This window comes from Chenopodium album, chromosome 9 (assembly GCF_948465745.1).
Source record: "Chenopodium album chromosome 9, dcCheAlbu1.1, whole genome shotgun sequence".
NCBI classification, from domain to species: domain Eukaryota; kingdom Viridiplantae; phylum Streptophyta; class Magnoliopsida; order Caryophyllales; family Amaranthaceae; genus Chenopodium; species Chenopodium album.
Genome location: NC_137842.1, coordinates 16,648,044 through 16,672,987, shown reverse-complemented (window position 1 = coordinate 16,672,987; position 24,944 = coordinate 16,648,044). Strand labels below are relative to the sequence as shown.

The following is a 24,944-nucleotide window of genomic DNA, read 5'->3' as shown; positions in this document are numbered from 1 at the left end:
AGATTGTCATTTTAACGAGTCACTTTTCCCAACATTAGGGGGAGAAAAAAGAGAGTTGGAAAAGGAAATTAAATGGAATGAATTATCATTATCCCATCTTGATCCTCGAACTAAACAATGTGAACTGGAAGTTCAAAAGATAATTCATTTACAAAGTTTAGCAAATCAATTGCCAGACTCGTTTGCTGACCCAAAAAGAGTGACCAAGTCACATATTCCAGCTGTAAATGCTCCATTTAAAATAGATGTTCCGGAAGGACAAAATAAATTTGCTAATGAGTCTAAACCACGTCAGAAACATGGAAGACCAATAGGTTCCAAAGATAAGAATCCTCGGAAAAGAAAAGGAGCATTGATTGATGATGGTCAAATTTAAGAAATAATTTCCGAAGGATCTCCAGAAGAGACTTTAGACATGATATAAGAAGAAATTCAGGTACATGATAATGAAGAAATTTTAATAAATTATATCATGTCTCGAATTACATGGAACCGAAATCAAATCGACGTCGATGATGTTTTTGCATGCAATGTATTATTAGATGTTATGGATAATAATGAGGATCATGAACCAAAATCCATTGAAGAATGTAGACAAAGAAATGATTGGCCAAAATGGAAAGAAGCAATTGAAGCAGAATTAAAATTTCTTGGAAAAAGAGAAGTATTCGGACCTGTAGTCTGTACACCTGAAGGTGTAAAGCTAGTGGGATATAAATGGGTCTTTGTGCGAAAGAGAAATGAAAAGGGTGAAGTTGTAAGATATAAGGCACGCTTAGTTGCACAAGGATTCTCACAAAGACCTGATATTGATTATGAGGAGACATACTCTCCTGTGGTGGATGCAACTACTTTTAGATTTTTTATTAGTCTGGCAATAAGAGAAGGACTTGACTTACGTGATAGATGTAGTCACAGCTTATTTATATGGCCCACTGGATAATGACATTTACATGAAGCTCCCAAAAGGATTCAAGTTGCCAGAAGCAGCAAAATCTAGTTCTCGAGAACATTTCTATATTAAATTGAACAAATCTCTTTATGGATTGAAACAATCTGGGCGCATGTGGTGTAACCGTCTAAGTGAGTATTTGTTGAAAGAAGGTTATAATAATGATCCTATCAGCCCATGTATTTTTATAAAGAAATTTGGATTGGGATTTGTTATAATTGCAGTGTATGTTGATGATTTGAAAATCATTGGAACTCCTGAAGAGATTTCAGTGACTGTCAATTATTTAAAGAAAGAGTTCGAAATGAAAGATCTAGAAAAGACAAAATTCTCCTTGGGATTACAAATAGAGCACCTAGAGAATGGAATCTTTGTGCATCAATCAACATACATAGAAAAGGTTCTTAAAAGATTTTCTATGGATACAGCACATCCATTGAGCAGCCATATGGTTGTAAGATCACTTGAAGTAGAGAAAGATCCATTTCGACCTCGAGAAAATGATGAAGAAATTCTTGGTCCTGAAGTACCGTATCTTAGTGCAATTGGAGCACTAATGTACCTTGCAAGTCATACATGACCCGACATATCATTTTCAGTTAATTTATTAGCAAGGTTTAGTTCATGTCCAACCCGAAGGCATTGGAATGAGATTAAACATTTATTTCGTTACCTTCAAGGTACGAAGGATATGGGTTTATTTTTCCCAAAGTTGTCCAAAGAAATTTGATTGGTTTTTCAGATGTAGGTTATTTATCTGATCCTCATAATGGTCGGTCACAAACTGGATATGTGTTCACATATGGTGGTACTGCCATTTGTTGGCGTTCCATGAAACAAACCATTGCAGCTACTTCTTCCAATCATTCTGAGATTTTAGCAATTCACGAGGCTAGTCGTGAATGTGTATGGTTAAGGTCAGTAGTTCAACATATAAAAGAAGTTTGTGGTTTATCATCTGGGAAAGAGGCACCAACAACTTTATATGAGGATAGCGCAGCTTGTATTGCTCAACTTAAGGAAGGATACATCAAAGGCGACAGAACAAAGCACATCTTACCCAAATTTTTCTTCACTCATAATTTTTAGAAGAATGGAGATATAAATGTATTGCAGATTCGTTCAAGTGAGAATTTAGCAGACTTATTTACTAAGGCTCTTCCGACAGCAACATTCAAAAAGTTAGGTTACGGCATTGGATTGCGTTGTCTTAAAGATCTCAAGTGATGTAGTCATGAGGGGGAGTTAATGCACGCTGCACTCTTTTTTCCTTAACCATAGTTTTTCCCACTGGGTTTTCTTGGTAAGGTTTTTAACGAGGCAGCATCTTATGCGCATTATAGTGTATTATTTTGTACGGGTTTTATAGTAAATGTTAGTTATTGCTTTATTCAATATATAGTCATCCAAAGGGGAGTGTATGATAATATCTAAATATAGATGACTATTATCCCTTGTACTATCTAGAATACTCTAGAGTTGGGTATTTGGTCTTATCAGTTGATGGATTCCTAGGTAATGTACATGTATATATATCTCGTACTAGATGGAATATAAAATATAACGTAACAATCTTCCCTCATCTCTCTATATTTTCTCTTCCATATTTAGCAGACACATGATTCATTAGTGTTTTTCTTAAATATGTATTACTTACAAATAAATAAGGAAAACAAATATTAAATCGTGCATCGCACAAGACGGACCTAGGGTTTGTTTGGCATTGCTGTGGTTTTTTGTTTTTTTGGTTTTTTTTTTGTTTTTTAAAACTATATGATATATGCCCCATAATGAATCAAAAATTATTTAAACTTATTAAAATCATGATAATTTTAAAAACTACAACAAATTAGTAGAAACACCTTTTTCTTAATTTCTGTTTTTAGTTAAAAAAAAATTGATGTCAAACAAACCTCTATTTTTCGAAAGGCGAAATATTGTCTTTGATGATTCCACCTGGTAATCTGGTATAAGCCCACCGTTTCTGAAAATTCCAAAGTCGTGAGTTTAAATTTAAACGTATGAAATCACCATTCTCAAATTTCTCTCAACAAGATTCTCGTCAAACTTTTCAAAGTAGTTGATTGAAGTTGAAATTGATTACCACAAGAATTAATAGCCGACGACACCAAACTCTCAACCGTCGCTCCACTCTCTAAAACCCCTCTTTTCACTTTCTCTCTCCTCTCAAAAATTAGGGTTCTTCATTCTTCCGATTGATCAACCATGCTTCATCTACTTTTCTCCATAATCTTCGTAGAAATGGCAGTAATTCTGCTACTTTTGTTCAGAACTCCATTGCGAAAGCTCGTAATTATGGGTTTAGATCGAATGAAGCGAGGAAGAGGACCTGTTGTCATCACCACTGTTGGCGGCACCATTCTCGTTTTGCTCGTTACCAGCATTTCAAGCATCCTCACTTTTCAACAGCGTGAAATTGAGCCTGGTACCATCAATCCTACTGATCAGGTTTTGTTTACTCGCAGTCTTCTCGATACTTCTCTCATGGGTACGATCTTCTTCAATTTTTTTCGTATTTTGTTTGTTCGTGAAATGATGAATTAGGTTATTTGTTCTGTATTTTGGTATGTAATTAAGTTGTTGGATTTTTTATTTTCGGTACTTGAATGATCAGAGATCTAATTGAAGGAACTATATGATGATGTTAATGTTTAGGATTATTAGATTGATTCGTTCACCTAAATAAATATATTGAATTTGTTCTGTTAGTTTAATAGCTCAATTAATTTAGTAATTACATTTTTATTTGGCTTTTCTATTTGATGAGTTATATGTTCTCGCTTTGGTATGTAGATTCCTATTATTAGATTCCTTTTAATAGCTCAAAGTTAAAATTGCTAATTTAGAGTCTTATTAAACTTAAGCCATTAGATCATGCCAAATATCTAGTTATCCACTATTTTATATAATAACTAACCCTCCTTGTGAAGATTTCTAAATAAGCTTCGCAATAATGAGTGATCTTTGGGGAAAAAAAGTCGAGGGGTTGAAGGAACTGAATATTCAAAAAACATGAAAAAATCTGTCATGGTTGCATTACTTGCATACTTGACCAAAGTTGAGTGGGATATTAAGTTAGTAAGGGTAGTGTAATATTTCAAGTTTTCCCAGCATCGATTTTCTGTACTCTTAAGACCCTTCCTTCCAAATCATGCTATCCAAACATAAATTTATTGATTAATATTCAATAGTGTTTAAAGTTTAATGTGTATGGAGAGGAAATAACGAATAACGTAAATAAGACTCTAAATTAGCAATTTTAACTTTTAAAACAAATTTATTTCTTATGATTAGGGGAAAATAATTTGTAGCATATTAATTGAAAGTCAAGATATCCCAATCTATCGAGTTTGTATTTACAAGATATAACAATCTATCGTGTTTGTATCTGAATAGTGAGACATAGAATTTTTAAGACAATCATTTTGCATTTGGTAACATATTGATTTGTCATCTCTGCACGAGAAATATCTAATTCGTCATTGATAGGTGTTTTTTCTTGCTTTGATAAGTAGATTGTTCTTTAAATTGATTATTCTCTATGTCCATATTCAAGATTTGAACTCTTATTAACACCTCCTTATATTATGGAATATAATATTAGATTACATGGATCCATATATTTGTCCAAAAAAGCCTCGTAGAGAGGTAGGGTCGATGCTTTTTTGTGGTACTATTTAATAGCAAATCTATTATCAATTGCCTTTTTGTTATGAAGTATTGTCTAGGGCTGTCAAACGGGTCGTATCGTGTCAGGTTCGTGTTCGTGTCGATGTTAAACGGGTTGAAAAACCCTTGACCCAAACCTAACCCGTTTATTAAACGGGTTGAAAACCCTTGACCCAAACCAAGTCGCTTATTAAACGGGTTACCCGGGTAACCTTTTACCCACACAGTATGTAAAACTAATTAATATTCAATTCAAAAATAAAAACAACAGACATCATTTATTCATTAAATATACAACAGTTTAATGTTAGTAGTTTTAGCAAAAGATACCAAGAGTTTAAAGCTAGTAGTTTTAACAATACAACCATACATAAGAATTGTCTCAAATTAACGGCCATATTAAGTATAAATTTACCAAAGAGAAATATATATTTTTTTCGCCAAACTAACCGCCAAAAAATTACCAAAATGTATAAATGGTGTCAAGGTAATTTACAAAATTACAAGTTTTGAATAAAAAATTTCAGTTTTTTTAATTAACTAATTAATAAATTAAGCGTGTTGGGTTCAGGTTGACGGGTTGTCGTTCAACCCATTCATATAATCGGGTTATGCGTGTCAGTTTCGGGTTTCAACCCAAACCTAACCCGTTTAATTTCGTGTCGTCTTCAGGTCGACCCAATTATGTAAACGGGTCGAGAATCCTTGACCCAAACCCCCTTATTTCGTGTCAGGTTCGTGTCGGGTTATCGTGTCGTGTCAGCTTTTGACAGCCCTAGTATTGTCCATGGCTCCGTAATTGAATTCCTTGTTCGGCTTCTTCGCTTTATCAACTAGTCTTAAACTTTTTATTAGAGGACCTGTCAACTTCAAACTGCAATCCTACAATCTTTTTGGGTTAAAGAAGTATTCTGCAAATTTCTCTCAAATTGATCTATTGCTGTTGTATGGAGTATATGATCGAGAATTGAGCATTTTGTAAACCTAGTAATTGTCGGCCTATGTGAAGTCCTTCGATTTTTTATCCTTCTCTTCATCTCGTTTATAAGACCAATATGACTATATGAAAAGGCATTCATGGACATTCGCTTCTCCAAAGCTTTCTTAACTCCTAAAATTTTCCCTCTTATATTCATCAACATATGATCAAAGCAACTTGCTATAGATGTGGGCTTTTGGCTTTCGCCACTTACCTTGATTATTTCATAAGATCAAAATTAAGTTCTCTTTGTCAAGTTAATTTCTTCACTTCTCCTTTTACATTCATTTTCGGTTTATTGCTACACTATTCTGTGGGACAAGACCCCCATCAGCCATATGCACTATTTTTTTATATTTTATTTTTTAAAAAAAAATATTTCTATCTTTTGTTCACCCTTAGTGTCTATGATATCTTACTTTTCCCTCGCACTAACGATAAAATGTACCCCCACTAACAATACTTATAATTTTATATTATGAAAAATTCCCATTTTGGTCCCTTCTTTTCACTGTTAAACTATGTGTGCATCCTACTGTTGTGATTAATTTTAAAATAGAGGGAGTTGATTTTAAATTTTATTACTTCTCCCAGTTTACTCTCTTCATAGCTAGTTGCACACACTTTTATGCAAGTTGAAAAAGAATAGTTTGACAGGGGAAAAAAATGAGTGGGTGAATGTAGTCCCAACTTAACAGAGAAAGTGAAGAGAAAAGATTTGTATGAAGGTAATGGGGCAATTAAATTGGGTTGTCCTAAATAGAAAAATGGGCAAGTAAATTGAGAAGTAGTTAGCTGTAACTTGGGAAAACTAGGACTAGTATCATACTCATTTTAATATAAGAAGATCTATAATCCATTACTTCCTGAACATCTTTTTCCTATGTAAGTTTCTCCATCATGTCACAAGTATATTAAACTACATTTCTACTTCTTTCTCAAATTCAAAAACATCTATGAAAACTTTATACTTCAATTTTTTGTAGAGTTTATAAGAAAGCCTCATAGTGTTCTTTAGGGCTACTAATTTGCATCCACAACCCACTTTTTATTTGTATCCACAGCCCACTTTTACTAATGCTTTGTGTGTGTATCACTGCCTTCTAAGGAAAAGTATTTATATTGTATGCATGCTAATTCTTTTGTTAATTAGACTATATTTCCTGATTTTGTCGTTATTAATCACTAAAAAGTTCAATATTAGCAATTTAAATGCTACTCCCTTATTATAAACCACCACGTTATTTCCTTGCAAATTGTCCCTTGATTTTTTTAACTCATATTATAGGTTGTTGAGTGTTGCTTTCCTCCTTTCCCATTTACTCTATCTTTGATTACATATTTGGGATTAGAAGGGAAAAATATGTCAAGAGAACCCCTTTTTTTTGTTGCTGTAGTTGTTGTTGTTGGTTTTTTTTTATTTATTAAATTACTTGTAAGAAACTACTATCATGATACGAACAATTGCTTACTATAAGCCGTCCAAGGTTAGTTTAAGGCTTTCGGCTGTTTCTACTCAATCTTTTTCTCATCATAATAATCAATATTGTTACATCCTTTGGCAACAATGAAGTTTTTCAGTTTGTCTATTGCCTTTTTAATTTAAAGAACATTACTTTCCCCTTGCGTACTTGGAATATTGGATGTATTTGGTCACATTCTCAAATCCGTCAACCAAATTATTTCAGCCTTAAGCTTGTCCCTCGTTCGCTTTTTTAGTATTCTCAAAATATGGTTTAACTTATCTTAGAATTATATAGAAATATTTTTTTGTATACTTCCATCCCATTATTTGCCTTTCTTCTTGTATACGAATTAACAAATCTTTGCTTCAGCTTGTTTGCTGACAATTTAAGCTACAAATCTTTGCTTCAGCCTTCAGCTTGTTTGCTGACAGACAATTATATGATGATGCAATCCAATATTTTTTCGGTGTGTCATCTAGGCTAGGACTCTCACCCTTGAATTATTTTACTCTTATTGGTATCTTGTGATGCGGAAACCTCCATGTGCTAGGTTTAGTTGTTCTTAGCCTATTGGAAGGTTAATTTATGTCATTATCCTGGCTTCTAGGCGTTTCTTAGGTTTTATTTGTTTGAAGATTTATCCCAACCCTTTTGGTGGATATTTGCATACTTTACTGAACTACTCATCAGCACTGAATTTGCCAGACATTCAATAATGGGGAAAAGGGTGAAAAGGCACCGTAGGGAATGGGGAGAAAAACTATGATGCCTTAAACTCTAAAAGTAATTATCCAGTGACCTGTTAAACTGAAGGCATCAGGCAGAGATAGAGTATATGCTTCGATACCATAGCCAATGAAAAAGTTAGATTAGTACTGTATGTTTTATGTTTCTTTTCTTTTTTAATTCTTATTTTTCCACGTCTTCCTACTTGGTATATTTAATAAAATTAAGGAAATATCTACCACCATACCCAAATGTAAAATTGAGCATGTGTATAGAGAAGCCAAATATCATGGGCTACTGACAGATTTGAATTAATTGATAATGTGCAGGATTCATCTTGTTCCTTGGACTGATGATGGACAGGTTGCATCATTACATCAGAGAACTCCGCTTACTCAGAAAGACAATGGAGGCGGTAAAGAAACAAAGCCGGAGTTTTGATGATGCCAAGAATGGTAGTTCAGAGGATCTAAAAGCCATGGAGGAGGAGGTTGCTTCCCTGAAGTCTAGGATCAAGACCTTGGAATCTGAGTGTGCTGCCAAAACAGATGAGGTTAAATCTGCTGAATCTAAATCAGAGGCTTTGAAAAAGCAATCTGAAGGCCTACTTCTTGAATATGATCGGTTGCTTGAGGACAACCAGAGCCTTCGTAGCCAGTTGCAGGAAATTGGTCAAGGCCTTGCAAACTCTGATGGCAAGAAAACCATGTAAAGCAAATGCCCCATGTAATCTCAAAATTATGCACCCTTTTGTTTTATGGTGTAAATCGGTGCCTAATTAGAAGATGCCCGCATTGGCACATTACTCATTGTCAATGGTGTTCGAGTTTAGTTAACTCCATAAGTTAACTCCATATGTAATAGACCTGCCCAACTGCATCTTTTAATTTATAGTTTTAACAGGGGAATGTTTGTTCTTATAGAAGAACGTAGTGATAAAAGTTTTGAACAGTTTGAAATTCTGGTTCATAACCTAAAAGTTCAAGCTTGGTTTTCAACCTTTTGTTTTTGTTTGAATACAATGTTAACAAAGAAATAAAAGCAAACTAGTTGAAATCTTGCTGTACTTGGAATCAAAGCTAAAATTGCCAATTGATGGCTTACTTGTGAACGGCATCAACATGGCCTCAACAAGCTATAGGAACTGAACGTTTAAATAACTGTCGAGCACAGGGCCTCGCAAGGATCATAATTGGGATTTGTCTGTTCTCTCTTGTTCTCATTTTTGGAATTGGAATTTGCCAGAAATTGTGTGACTGTCATTCAAGGATCAGATTTTCAGCAAGGTATGTAATATATGTAATATACATTATTAGCAGACCAAAATTAGCAGACCAAAAGACATAAAACGCTTTTTATGTAGGCACGTAAAATTTTATATAAGTGCCACATTAGATATAATATTACATTATAGTCAAAGGTTAACTCATTGACTCAATTTTATTTGACTGTTAACTTAAATTGATTATATTTTTTTTTTAATTTTTTTTTTGAGGCCATTTAAATTGATTAATTTGAGTGTAATAAATTAAATTTATTGAATTTTAATTATTTTAATGAAATTGTTTTCATTATATATGGGTTATAACAGTCAAGTTCAATATTGAAAGCCCAACTCTAATGTACATCGAACCTTAAACCTAAAGGTGTCTTCGAGGAGAATTAGAAAACCCTAAACCTCTAAAAAGAAAAACTTTCAAGCTTTTATCGTGTCGTTCTACTCTAGAAAATCATCCTTGGACAAGATCAAACCTCGACGGCCCTCAATAAGAGAGAAAAGAACTTTGAAATATCTTCAAGTCAGTTTGTGAAGCAAGTCAAAGTCCAATGGAGATCGAAATAAAGATTGTACCCAGAAATCATCAAATTAATAAATTATAACTTTATTTCATTTCATTCATTTATTTTGAATCTATAGTTTGCAGATTAAAATTTGTGTTTACGATAACCATATACATAGCTCATCCTCAAAGGCTACTTGATGCTCGATATTTTGCAAACTGTGATGATTTGATTAGATTGTAGCCTAGAAATGCAAATCCCAGTGATGCTTTTGATCAAGCATTGGTAAGGTATCTGTTCCAGTGTCCTTGAACAAAAAGTTACTTAGAATCATATCATGACCCCCCTTTTTCTCGTTCACATTCTTGCAGTCATTACTTGTTCAAGTGCTCATTACTGTGTCGTACTGTCATTGTCCAAATTTAGAAGGTTGTTCTCTATGTTTTAGAGCCTCTCTAGTCTCTACGCATTGCAGACAGCACTTAAGGTGTTAAATTATGATCAAACTTGCCGCTTTCCCAAGCATTATGAAGATCAATAAGTTGCAGTTTATAACGTCGGATGACTCAGATCAATACAATGAGAAATAAGAACTGCTCAGTTAAACTTAAAACTCAAATAAAATGATACTTCATGTAGAAAGAATGTGAATGAAACAAACATTTGGTCTAAAATCTAATTGATGAAAATACATCCAATGGAGTACAATTCTGCCGGTGGAAACCGGTATATAAACGAGGACATCTAAGAGAATACAACTCAAAACTAAACAATAGAGGGAAAAACAAAGAAAAATAAAAGGAGAATACATGCTAGAGAGAGGAAAAAAAAAAAAAGAAAAAAAGATAAAAAAAAAAAAAAAAAAAAAAAAAAAAAAAGGCCTTGCTTCATCAGGTCTTCAGATGCAGCTAAATGCTCTTATCCTCTATATCTAGTAACCTTTCGTCCATCCCGAGGAGGACATTTGACAAATATGGGAGAAATAGGCAACAAAATCTCCTCTTTTGTTCTGTAGATAATGCCATATCGTGTAGCAATCATCGTATGTAACCTTAATCAATCTTTACTGATGAGAACAGATAGTGAACAAAGTAGAATGACATAAGGAATCCGATGGTGCCGGTAGACAACATAATCGCAACTGCCATAATTAAGGAATAGCCCAGATAAAGTAGAGCTGACACAGGTCCACTGAGACTCTGGAGATCAAAAACCAAGTAATTAATGGAGTAAAGGAAGACATATAGAGCAACAGAACCCGAAGCAAAGAATGCTTTCCACCACCAACGCCAATCTTCAACACATAGATGCATGTAAGTTAGGACCACAGAAACTTCAGCACAAACAATCACCAGCAACAAGAGGACAACAAACAAGAAACCAAAGACATAGTAGAACCTTCCCAGCCAAATGCTGGACAAAATGAAGAAAAGCTCGATAAACAGGGTTCCAAATGGAAGGGTACCAGCACCAAGAACAAGCAACCATGAAGGGTATTTTCGAGCAGGAATTTCTCTGGGGATTTGATTGGTGCGCACAGGAAACTGAATAGGCTCGGCTCGGGTTCCAAGATAACCTCCAAACAGAGTGAGGGGAACTGAAATGCAGAACCAAAGGGAGAGAAGGATAAAGTATAAAGATATTGGTATAGCACCAGTACTCTTGCTACCCCAAAGGAGGAAATTCAACATAGTGAGGATGACAAAGACGATCCCAGGGAAAAAGCAAGCATTCCACCAGGCAACAGACCTCCAACCATCGGGTGTTCCCTTGATGGTTTTCCATAGGTATACACCAGCGTATCCTGCAAGAGCCCCCAGCAATAGGTATAGTATTATCATTCCTGTCAACAGCATTCCCCTTGATGCAGGTGACATAAAACCAAGAGCTGCAAAGACAATAGTCACAGCGGCCATTCCTGTAATCTGAACACCATCTCCAACCATCACACACAATAGTTTAGCATGCTCAGGTTCTCTAAATACATCACCCACAACAAGCTTCCATCCTGACAGCTCCTCATTCATCTGTGCTTGAGCTTCTTTATCCAGTTCCTCATACCTGGTCAAATCTCTTCTTACAGTCCTCAAAAATATAACAAACACAATTCCAGCCAAGAAAAAGATCACCATGAGGGAATTCAAAATGGAGAACCAATGCACCCGTGCACCTTCCATTTTTAGGTAAGCATCCCATCTAGATGGCCATCTAGTACTACTCTTCACAAACTCAACCTCATAAGTAAAAGCAACTCTCTCTTGCTCTCTTATGATTTGAGACCTTTCAAGATCCCCAGGGCAATTGATCGAATTAATGTTATCATACATGTGAAGTTTTGACATCTCTTCAGGATCATGCTTGACACTGCAGGGAACAACCTCAAAACCAACAATCTCAAAACCAGATGTCTTTTTCTTGTCAGCTTCTGAGATCACTCCCATACCTTCTTCCCCTGTACCAATAATCTCTACAGTACTTCCTTCATATTCGTGAATCAAAACCTTAAACTTCAGATGATTTATAATGTAATCATCATTGCTGTTTGCTGGAGAATATCCAATTGGAAACCCAGTCCATTGGATCTTTACACCATTTTGGTTTGCATACCTCATTGCAGGGAGATTATCCAAAATCATGTTAACCTGATATAGATCGCGAGTTCTCTGTTTCAAAAGTTTTACCTCCTGTTCATTAAGAGGACTAGTAATACACAAGAAAACAGATTCATTCCTATTCATCTGAAATCGGTAAGGGGAGTTGTCAATCTGATCTCCCATGAGAAGCTCTCCGAGATTCTCTGCACTCTTCTTAACCCCATCATGTGGCTTACAGTAAGGAAGACTGTAATAACTAAAGGGAAGCTCAGTCTCAATGGAGGTCAGCGAATTCACTTTCGCATATATTTCATCATCATTGGAGTATGTGTGCATGTAAGTCCCAGGCAAGTAAAATCCCTCACAAACAAAAGCAAATAGGAACAAGCACAAGAAAACCCGGTTAATTCGCAGCATCCTCTTCTCCGAAGAAGCCATTGCAATAGAAAACCAGCAAAACAGCTCAATCTTCAATTCAACCTAACTTGATCTAAGCTATATAACTAACCCAACCGTTTTGCAGCATCAAATCTACCTATAATTTAACAATACACATTATATAATATTCAGGCCAATATAACAGATCTAAAAAGTGTAAATCACAGTAATTAAACAGCCAAATTTCAAGAGTACAATCCCATCAGAGTAATCAAACAAAATCATTAACAAAAACCCACCAAATTTCCAATTAATTAGTAAAATTTACACTCCAAATACATTCGAATTTCGACAACAGATATCATAAATTGAAAAAAAAAATCACTTTAATAATCTTGAATTAACCAAACTAACCGAAATCTACAAAACTTTATAAAACATGCGTTGATAAAGATAAAATCAACAACAAAATCCTAATGCAATTCGATGCAAATAACAAAAATAATTAAATTAAACATTAACCAGAAATTAAAATCAGATCTGGATAATAGGAAATACTAATCAAAAACCCAAATTCATCAATTAATCTAAAACAGGAAAAAAAAAAATAAGTAGATCACATGAATGAGGGAATTAGGGCTAAAGAGAAGAGAGAAGAGAGAAGAGAAACTTGCCTGAAGTAGATCTCGATGAACTTGAATGAGATTGCAAAAGTGGAAGATTCGAGGTTGAGATTTTATGAATCGATTTATTTTTATAAAAATGTTTTTTTTAGGGAGAACGTGATTGTATAACTACAACTTGTATACTGCAAGTAAGCTTTCACAACATGTGAGATTTGAGGGATGATAGGCATGGGCGCATGGCATATTGAGGACATTTTTCGGAATTTAGGGATGTGTTTAAGGGTGTTTTGGGGATACTGTGAAAATAAGGGTTACACGTGGATCAATAATAAAGGGCGCTTGGTTTATATGGGATAAACAAATCGAAAGAAAGTGAATAATAAATATTCCTAAAACACAAAAGGAAACTAGCCACCTTCTTCGGCCACCCCACCACCACACCGCCCCTACTTTCTTCCACTTTCTCACCTTTCTCTAGCCACCACTCGCCGCTCTCCCCCCCCCCACCAAAAATCCTTTCCCTCCCCTGAAACCCTTCCCCCACCCCCTCATTAACCTAAAATTCGCACAACTGTCTCCGTAAAAACGTCAACCAGGGGTTAGGGAGGGACAACCGATCGTTTTAAAGGTGGTGCGATTATAAGGTTATTACAAGGGTGGGGGAGGGCTTTTCAAGGGAGGGGAGGGGAGGTCTTTCTAGGGGGAGGGGTGGGGGTAGGTGCGGCGAAGGGTGGGGAAGGGGTAGTGGTGCGGTGGTGATTTTCCAGTGGTGTGGGTAGGTTGGAGGGTGGTGGTATAGTGGTGGCTAAGGAAGTACCTTGGCGGTGGGGAATCAACTTGGAAGGATTTGGGGGAATGAAGAAGGTAAAAGGAATAAGAAAATATACCCAACAAACAAAAACAATGGGAATGAGGGTAGTTGCTTCCCATTTCCTTTAAAGAATACCTTAAACAGATTAAAACGACCCCTAAGTGTTTTAGAGATATCGTGGATTAGCAATGTATATATTTACTTCATTCCCAAAAGTTCAATCTAGTTATCGTGAACTCTCATGTTAGAAAATTTGGAAAAATTTGAGTGAGTGTAATAAAGATTTTTTTTTTTACTCCATCTGTTTTTAAATGTTTGCTATATTTCTCTATGCGCGGAGTTTTAGGTGAAAGTAAAAAATATGAAGATAGTGGGGTTAGTGAAAGGTATATTGGAGGAGAGAAAATCTAAAGGTAATAAAATATAATTCTATTGGGTCTCACTTGTTGAGAGAAATGAATTAAATATTGTAAAAACTTTTTAAATAAGAAAATGGAGCAAGTATTAAAAATGGCCGAAAATGAAAAGTGGAGCAAGTATTTTAAAACGGGGGGAGTATAATTTATGACTCAATTATCCACAGCCCTCCAAAAGCCTAATTCTCAACTCAAATTTTATGCATTTTTTTTTCTTTTCTATAACCTCCAATTAAATAAATTCCACTTCTCCAAAAAAAAATTTTATTTATAACTTTCATATCTCCTATTGTTTTTCTTTCTAAATATACATGCTTCGTATATACCGTGCGTTTGTACGGATACACTCTAGTGGATAAAATACAAGAGATATTGAGTAGAATAGTAAAAGTAGTGTGGAGTAAGAAGGATAAAGTATTTCCTACCAAAAAAAAAAGGATAAAGTAGTTATTGAGTTTGCAAAAAAATAAATAAATAAATAAATAAAATAAAATAAAATAGTCGAACTTTCTAAAAATACTCCAAATAGAAAGCGCGCCAAATATATAAGAATAAAGGTAATATTTGATACGTACTTTATCCAAAATTAGGGCCTAGTCTTTTCTTTTTTTGAAAATTTTTTATATACACACCAAAGGAATTTTTAAACAATAATCATCAGAATAAGCTAAAGTTACACTTGGGTGCAATGAAAACTAGGGTATATATAAAAAAATCTCTCTATTTTTACTGAATTAAAATATTTTTACCTAATTGAAATTATTCTTGCTGAATTAAAAATACTTCGTTGATTTTTAGTTACATTTTTTTGTAAAGTTAATAATTTTTATTGAATTGAAATTATTTTGCTGAACTGAACTTATATTTGATAAACTAACATTACTGAGCAGAGACAGTACATTAGGGCCCTAGGAGAATAAATTATTATTATTATTATTATTATTATTATTATTATTATTATTATTATTATTATTATTATTATTATTATTATATCTCAAAAATAGACAAAGTCATACAACCTACAAAAAATTAGTGGGAAGCCGAGATACAATCTGGGCTCCACTCCTCTAGCTATCGCAAATCCTATCCTAGTGAAGATATGAGCTACAACACGTGCCCCAATGTCCTGAGTCTTCGAGAACTTATGGATTCGCTTTAGAAATGCAATAGCTTCCTTTTCTAACTCCCCAAGAGAAGAGAAAGAGAAAGGAAGGAATCCATATCCAATTGCTCGACAACTGGAATCGTACTTTACCCGCTTCCTGTAGACACCCATTTATGTCTCCCCAGAATCAAACCCAGTGATGAATACCTTTCATGTCATTTAATTATCGAACAAGGCGAAAGTGTGAAAAGTCTAGTGATGAGGATGTTTTTATTAAAATATCTCTTCTTTCTGTTTTTGAAAATATTTCTTTTCTTACCTTATTTATGAAAAACGTGCATTCCAGTTTAGTTTGGTCCATGATAAGGGTCCAATAATAGTGTAGTTGGATAGGGCTTGAAAAGACCTTTCCAATGATATATTATAAGCCCAATTCCGATGAATAATGAGGAAGTTATGGCCAAAATATTAAACTGGGCTCGAACCGGATCTTACCTACGGCCCAATGATCATGTGGAGGGTCCAAAGGTCTAATCCTATTCCTAAACTAATTAGGATTAATTAGAACATTCCATAAGTTTCTAAAAGATCTTAATTATCTTTTTTGAAAAGATAAGATTAAAGAATTTGAGTTAAATAAAAACTTTCCTTTTTTAAAATTTTCCCTTTCTTAAATCCTAATTCTATTCGAATTTAAAGATGTTCAAAGACAGTCAGATTTTATTTTCGTTCCTCATAATATTTATCCAAATTTTATATGGTTGGATAGATCTTGAAATTATCTTTCTAATGATATATTATAATATTAATTCCGAGCTATAACGAAAAAGATATGAATGAGATATGAAACTTTATCCAAAACTGATACCCTTCCACTATTTAGGCCATATCTTTTTATCTACAAAATACTGATACCCTTCCACTATTTAGGCCATATCTTTTTATCTACAAAATATTTTAATCTGATTATAATTGGGTTGGAAAGTAGACTTCAAGATCTTTCCAACGACATATTATATGCCTTATTTGGACTTCCAGATCAAAAGATATGATAAAAACAAAAAACGCGTGAAACTGATTATTAACGCCTGACGACAAGCATTAGCGCCTAGCACTAACCTTCAGCGCCTGGCGCTAATGTCCAGCGTCTGGTGCTAACCAGTTTTATTCTTGTCGAAACTCTGATTTGTTTTTTTATCCATCTGGCTGATTTTCTCTATAAATAGCCTCCTAAAACCTCCGTTTTTCATCATCAATTTTCATCAATTATCATCAATTCTTCTCATCAACTCTCATCAAGAATTTCTTGATTCTCTCTCTCTTTCTAGCCAACCCTTTTACAAACACAATTCCTCATACATTAGCACTAGACACACCTAGCCAAATTCGAAGTTGCCTTCGCCCTAGACGTGAAAGGTTTTAATTTCTGAGGGTTTGGTCCCAAATCTCTCTTTCAATAATTTAATTTAATTGTTTAATTTTATTATTTTCCTTGAAGTTACTAACGCGTGTATTTTGTTATTAGAAAGAGATACGAGACATCTAAGTAAGTGATTTAATTGATTTATTGATATTATGATTTAAAAATCATGTCTAGGTTGTTATTATGATTCCTAGTGTCATGTTAGGGCGTTTTGATCTTCCTAGTATCATGTTTAGGGTAACAAATATAATTTCTAATATCAAATATGACAATTGTGATTCCTGCGATGCTTCCTATTTCTTTCCTGATATTCATGATAGTATCATGTTAGGGTTAAAGCTTTGATCTTTAATGTTTAGTGACATGCTAGAGTTTGTTATTAATCTTGTTAGTATCATGCCTAGGATCTTGCTATTATGCTTTAATATGATTATTGTTATAATTATTATTATGATTATAATTATGTTGCTTGATATTTATTGTTATTTCTTGATCACGCCTTTTATGCATGTTTAAAAGGAATTATCCAAAAAACTGTACAAAAGTACAAGCTCAAGCCTAACAAACTAGGCTATCCCAAACTACACAAGACCTCAAAGGTCAACCAAACCCCAAGTCCCTATCTCCTAAGATGCCACCTTCTAGGAAGGGTTTACCTTAGAGGATAGGAAACAAAACTACCAGAAGCAAACTACAACCTTTTAGGAAGGTTGCAGGGAGCAACTAGCAGAAAACAAACTATAACAAACAGCCCTCCTGTACAAACAAAAAGGAGCTACACACTAAGACTATCAAGCCATTCTCTACTACTTACACTTAACTTCTTCCCTCCTATAGCTAAAAATATGCGTTTTACATCTGTCTTTATAAACTGAGCAATGTTTGGAATGTTCATGAATTTTTTGTCCTAAAAAGGCATGTTTCTTACTCAGTAAATGACTGCTAAAATGCAGACATGTATCATAGACCTTTGCAATATGTCCTTTATTTTTCTGCAGGCTCGGACCATAGTATCCAGCTGAATACTCCTTGGACCAAACCCCATCCAATCTCTGATATGCTGCCAGAGTCAGCTACTATAATGGTAGTCAAAGAATAGGTGACTATGATTTTCATCACAAGCATCACATAAAAGACACTTCATATCAGAAATGCTCATTTGTGTATGCAATCTATCTTTAGTCTTCATTCTGTGTTGAATGGACAACCAACGAATGAATTGGTGTTTAGGTTGAGCTACTCTTTCCCAAACCACCTTATCCCATCTGCAAATTTGTTTTTCATCCTACAAGGCCTCATAAATTTTGCTGATCTTATATCTGCCCTGCCCTAGAGAGACTGAAGAAATAACATTCTTCAGTTATTCTTCACTTCACAAATTTGTTTCCAATACCAGCTGCAAGTAGCACTAGGCTCATAATCTGCCCAATTACTACCTTTTAAGTACACAAAATTTACCCATCTCACCCATAAATTCTCCTGATTGTGAGCAATTGCCCTTACATGCTTACCCATTGCAGCAATGTTCCATAGCCCAACATTAATGATGCCTAGACCTCCTTTCTTCTTTCTGAAGCACAACTTTTCCCAGGCTAAACATCCTGGTTTATTCTTCGTATCACCATGCCAGAGAAAGCTTCTACATATGACTTTTATCTTATCTAAAAGACCTTTAGGTAAGATCATTATTTGTGCCCAATACATTTGTATGCTCATCAATACATCATTTATCAAATTAAGTTTGCCATCAAAAGACAAGTTCCTAAAGCTTTAGATTTTAACCCTTGTATACATCTTGTCAAGTAATTGATTATATTCAGCTGCAGAAATCTTCCTTGAGCAGATTGGTATCCCCAAGTACTTGATAGGTAACATGTCCCTAACAAAACCGATAAGGTCAAGAATCTCTTGAATTGTCTGCTCATTCTCACTCATGCCTAAGAAGTGGACATAAGTTTTCTCAATGCTGGCTTTCAAGCCAGTGGCCTTAGAAAAATCCTCAAAACCTCTAATCATCATCTTGAATGATTTAACATCGCCCTTGTAACATAATATCAGACCATTAGCAAAACAAAGATGTGTCAGCCCATTTGCTTTACATCTTGGGTGATACTTGAACCCTAGTATCTCACTGACCACCTTTAGAATTCTAGAGAGGTATTCAATACACAAAATAAAGAGAAGAGGAGAGAGGGGATCTCCCTGTCTCAATCCTCTCTTGGAGTTGAAAAAACCATGAAGTGAGCCATTAATCATAAGTGAGAATTTAGGATTTTTGGTGCATATTATCACTAAATCAATCAATTCTCTAGGAAATAAGAGAGCTTCTAACATTTCCTCAATAAAATAACATTCCAATGTATCATAGGCTTTTCTCAAGTCAACTTTCATCAAACATCCAGCTGCTGCACTTTTCCTGCCATACTATCTCACCAAATCTTGGCATATCATTATATTATGCACAATATATCTAATATGCACAAAAGTACTCTGGTTCTCAGCAATTACCTCAGGAAGCACACTTTTTAGTCTTTCACAAAGCACTTTAGAAATGCATTTAAAAATGACATTGCAACATGAGATAGGAGTAAATTCTGTAACACTTCCAAGGCAGCTGTTCTTAGGAATTGAACTAAGGTGATAGAGGTGTTTTTTTATCTCTTTAAGAATCTTAAGATTCTACAAGAAATCCGAAACAACCTCACTCACATCTCTTCCTACTTTCTCCTAAGGGTCCTTGAAAAAAGCACTACCAAACCCATCTGGCCTTGGCGCTTTATTTCCATCTATATTGAACATAGATCTATTTATTTCATCAAGAGTAAAAGGAGCTACAAGAGAATCTTGCATTTTCTGATTCAAAACAGGCCCTTCCTAACAACATCTTTGTTCACTTGGGATATGTTCTGGTCATTAGTACCTAGAAAATGCTGATAATATTCCAAGAAAGCCTGTGACACTTCTTGAGGGTTATCCACCCATTTCCCATGCATGTCAAGAAGAGCATACACCCTATTCTGCATTCGTCTTTTCTTCAAAGCATTATGAAAGACTGTAGTGTTCTGATCCCCATAAAGAGACCAAATTCCTTTCACCTTTTGTTTCAAGAAATCCATGTAAGTGACTTGCTTCTGCACAAAATCCTTTCTGGCTCTATTTTCCTTCTCAATAAAATCAATGTCATCGGGATGAGCATGAAGATCACTCTAAGCTCTATCCAAATCAGTAACAGCTTTCCTGTAGTTCAACTGGACATCCTTCACACTAGTCTTCCTGAAATCAGCTAGACAGTTTTTCACATTCTTGAGCTTATGTACAACTCTGTACATCATAGTGCCTTGAACCTGTAAACCCCAGGCCTTTTCACCATATCTGCAAAACCAGAAGCTTTGCTCCACATATTAAAATATCTGAATGGATTTTTATACTGAGTAGGATCATGATAAACTAAGAGAACACTTGGGCAGTGATCAAACTCCCCTTCATTCATATAACTCATAACAAAATGCTCAAAATGTGTGAACCATAGCTCATTAACCAATCCTCTATCCAGCTTAGAGAAAACTCTAGCTAAACCTTGTTTATTGTTCCAAGTATAGTAGTTGCCACTATACTTCATATCCTACAGCTTGCAAGATTCAATGCAGTCCCTAAACTCCTCCATTTCACTCCACTTCACAGTTGCACCAATTCTCTTTTCTGTATCCAAAATACAGTTTAAATCCCCAGTAATGATCCATGGCTTATTAGTCCAGGTGTTTATACCTTTTATGTCATTCCAGAGAGCAACTCTATCCTTTGCAGAGTTAAAAGAATAAACAAAAGTACAAGCAAAACTGATGATCCTGTTCTTTGGTTGGACCAAACAGTGCATAAGTTGACTTGTACTTATCACAATATCAACATCAAATGCTCTGGGGTTCCAACCAATGACTATTCTACCCCCAAGATGAGTGTTATTATTACAATAAAAGCACTAACCATCAAACACCCAAAGGTATAAATTTCCCATATTAGAAGATTTGACCTTAGTTTCTAGGAGAGAAACAAACCCACAATTATAGAGTAGAATAACTCTTTTAATCTGTTGTTGTTTACTGAGTTTATTTGCCCCCCTAACATTCCAGCAAAGGATTCTATCCATGCTGATCAGAGGGAATTCCACCCTCTGCAGCATGAACCACCCTCTTACTCATCACATCTGCATCTGCATCTGCATCTATCTCCTCATTCTATAGGATCTGAAAAGAGTTTTGCACCCTTATCTCACAAGCAGCCTTTAGAGACCTCTTAGCAGCTCTTCTATCTGACTGAAATTCATCATTCTCAAACTTATCCTCAACATTTGGTCCAGCTTGACCCACATTCTGAATCTGCTGAACTTGTACTGGTTTTTTAACAGCCTTTGGAACTCATTGTTTCTTAGGTCTACTCTTTTGTTTCTTGCAGTTCTCCTAGGAATGCCCTAACTGTTTACACTTAGAGCGCGACATCCTGTAAGCTTCCAATCATACTTGATCTTAACTTCCACTCTGTAACCCTTCTCATTCACAAATTCAATCATATTTGGATAGTTCTAGGCTACTCCTACTTCAATCGGCACTCTAGCAAACTGGAGCTTCTCTCTATTAGCAGTGGGTTGATCTACTTTCACAAAGTTTCCTAGCTTACTCATTATCTTTTTCAATGATTTCTCCCCCACATTACTTCAAATGAAGATTCCATAACTGAACCCACATAGGAAAAATCTTGAAATCCTCCTGTAGGGAATAATTTCAAGCGTTAATCCCCTTGCTTGAAGCCCACTATGATCATACACTAAAGTACGGTGGCGTCCAAAGGGAAAGAATATAGAGCAAAAAAGTCGCCAACAAGTTTTTTAGGAACTTGTAAACCGTTCACGAGGTGAAGGTTACACCCCTTAACGATCCAAGAGATCGTCAACTCCATAAGGTCTTGAACCAAATAGGGTTCGGGGATGAAGGTACAAATCCAACCTAAAAGAGATTGAACCTGCCCTAATAATATGCCTCTACTTTATTTTGATCGTATTCATGTGCGCTTTTTGACTAACATACAATCAATAGGTTTAACCATAAACCTGTTTATCTATGTTGGTTGAATTTTAATGCACAAATAAATCTATTATTGGCGATCACTTGAATTATAATCACATTAACCCTAAACAAGATTATTAATTATCTTATATAAACATGATTACAAGTACAAATTCCCTTTAAACATGCATAAAAGGCGTGATCAAGCAATAGCAATAAATATATCATCAAGCAACATAATAATAATCATAAATAATCAAAATAATCATCATAACAATAATTATAAAAATTATAATCATAAATCATAAATCATGTTAAAGCATAATAATAGCAAGATCCTAGGCATGATACTAACAAGATTAATAACAAACCCTAGCATGTCACTAAACATATAAAAATCATATATTTAACTCTAACATGATACTAACAAATATAAATATTAGGAAGAACATAAAAGGCATCATAACAATCATACTTGATATTAAAGTTACCCTAGACATGATACTAGGAATATCATAATAACAATCTAAGCATGATTTCTATATCATAATATCAATAAAAACCATTAAAGTACTTACTTTGATGCCTCGTACCTCTTTCTAATAACAAAATACACGCGTTAGTAACTTCAAGGAAAATAATAATCAAACAATTAAATTAAATAATTGAAATAGAGATATTTGGGACCAAACCCTCAGAAATTAAACCTTTCACGTCTAGGGCGAAGGCAACTTCGAATATGGCTAGGTGTTTCTAGATCTAATGAATGCGGAATTTTTATATTTGAGAGAAGCTAGTTTAGAAAAGAGAGAGAGAGAGTAATCAAGAGAATCTTGATGAGAGTTGGTGAATCCAAACGGAGTTTTTACGACGTTATTTATAAAGAAAATCAGCCAAAAAGATAAAATATCAAAACAGAGTTCTGGCGCACGTAAAACCTGATCAGCGCCAACGCTGGCTATTGGCGTCAGACGCCAACATTAGCGCCATGCGCCAATGCTAGCGCCAGGCGTTACAACTGGCGTTTGGCGCTGATTCGGAAAATCACGCGTTTTCTTAAAATCAGATAAAAATTGCCGTACAGGAGGATAAAATCGTATTTCCCTCAAAAATACTCTTTGATTCTAATTAAAATTCTGAAAAGTCAACAAAAGTCAATTTATCAATGCTAATTAAATTAGGAATGAAAAGAACCTTCTAGAAGAATCTAGAAGACTAAAACCATTCCTAATTGCATTAGGAATGATAAATCTATATTAGGCCCTCCTCTAGATTATTGGGCCGCATATAAGGCTCAAGCCGGGCTAAGTTTAGTAAATTGGCCATAACTTCCTCAATATTCATCGGAATTGGGCTTATAATATATCGTTGGAAAGCTCTTGTCAAGCCCCATCCAACTACATTACTATTGGACCCATATCATGGACCAACCAAACTGGATTGGCCGTTTTCTTAAAATAAATTTTCAAAAACAGTGAGAAGTGAAAAGAATTAAAACTATCCGCAACACTAAACTTTCCACACTTTCACTTCATTCGATTATGATTCGACGCGAAAGGTGTTCATCACTGGGTTTGGTTTTGGGGAGACACAAATGGGTGTCTACACCTCCTTAGAAATCTCCATATCTTGTTCCCAAGCTTTAATGAAAACAGGTTTCAATTCTTATCAAAGAAAACTCTACCCCTATTAATCACCTTATCTCTGTTTTTCATTGTGTGAAATCTAACAATGAAAATGCCCTTCTCAAGCAGAGACACCTTATCAATTCCCATTGACTTCCAAATTCTTCTGAAAAACCCCTCAATAACAGGTAAAGGAGGATTTGCCCCACAAACATAGCATACAATTGCAGAATTCCAGAAATCAATTTCATCCTGAATATCCTCTATATCAATTCTAACACATTCGGGTGTATTGCAATTATCATCGTTATCATTCAAATTCATCGTTTCAGCATGCAGTTCACCAGTCTTAGCATTCAATTCAGCATTATCCACATTCTCAAGCTCAGATTGTAAGTTCTTAGCAATACTAGCATGCAAAATTGGGGTATTGATTTCATGGGTATAAGGTATCAATACCTGGGTTCTTCTGTGAGCTAGCTTTAATGACGCCCAATCAATCCGAAAAGGTCTTACGAAGCTCTGATTTCTACTGTAGTTCCGCCATTAAAGCCTTTGGTGAGAGAATTTGCTCTTCTACAAAATCCGCAATTACTGGGTCCAAATTCATCTCCATTGCTTCCGAAAAATCCTTCGATTTTTCCTTCGAATTCTTATTCTTCTTGCTTTTATGTGTAATTTTTTGTTGCTTTTGCACAAGAGTATGATTGAGCTCTAGTGCCCACTACCATGGCAGCTCAAACCCACGCGCTTGAGCAAGGCTTTCGCTCTTTCTCTCTCTAGAAATATGCAAAACTTTTTTCCATTTATCTATGGCGAGGATTTTTTTTATGAAAACATCTTTAATTATTACTAAAACAAAACATTGATGACGTCATCAACTCTCAAATTATCCTAGGTGTTATCTTAACTTAAAAAAATTTCCCTCCACTTTCAATGAGTGATGTCATCATTTATTTTATTTTTTTTTTAATCTCTACATTATACATTGTTATAACAAAAAAATAAAATAAAATAAAAATAAAAAACCACTCCTTTTACACAAATTATAAAACTTTATTTTATGCATAATAATAAAAATTAATTAAATCGTGCAATGCACGAGTCTAATCTAGTTGAACACTTATATTTAAAAATAAAATAAAATAAAAATTCTAATTTCCCCAATTGCAATATATATTTCTTTAATAGAATTAAAATTTTCAAAACACAAGTAAAAAAATGATACTTGTTATTTGAATTAAAAAATTCGTCAAAAAAAAAATTGCTTAATTATAGTGTTTAGGCTGGGTACAACTGTACAAATTGCTTCAA

General features: G+C 34.7%; 2 protein-coding genes and 1 pseudogene across 3 annotated transcripts; 1 reads left to right on the top strand and 2 right to left on the bottom strand.

Moving 5' to 3' along the window:
• The first annotated feature begins 2,953 nt into the window (after nucleotides 1-2,953).
• Nucleotides 2,954-8,879, top strand: LOC145558444 (uncharacterized). The gene is made up of 2 exons (XM_081619689.1): nucleotides 2,954-3,461; nucleotides 8,143-8,879. The coding sequence occupies exons 1-2, from the start codon at nucleotides 3,179-3,181 to the stop codon at nucleotides 8,523-8,525; spliced, it is 666 nt and encodes a 221-aa protein (XP_081475815.1). The 5' UTR covers nucleotides 2,954-3,178; the 3' UTR covers nucleotides 8,526-8,879.
• Nucleotides 8,880-10,209: 1,330 nt separating this feature from the next.
• On the bottom strand, nucleotides 10,210-13,422 carry LOC145558443 (transmembrane 9 superfamily member 12 pseudogene; annotated as a pseudogene). The gene is made up of 2 exons (XR_014092474.1): nucleotides 13,238-13,422; nucleotides 10,210-12,720 (listed from the first exon to the last, which is right to left on the bottom strand). The product of XR_014092474.1 is annotated as a transmembrane 9 superfamily member 12 pseudogene (transcript).
• Nucleotides 13,423-18,304: 4,882 nt separating this feature from the next.
• On the bottom strand, nucleotides 18,305-18,634 carry LOC145557483 (putative mitochondrial protein AtMg00310). Its single transcript, XM_081618662.1, has one exon. The coding sequence runs from the start codon at nucleotides 18,632-18,634 to the stop codon at nucleotides 18,305-18,307; it is 330 nt and encodes a 109-aa protein (XP_081474788.1).
• Between the last annotated feature and the right edge of the window lie 6,310 nt (nucleotides 18,635-24,944).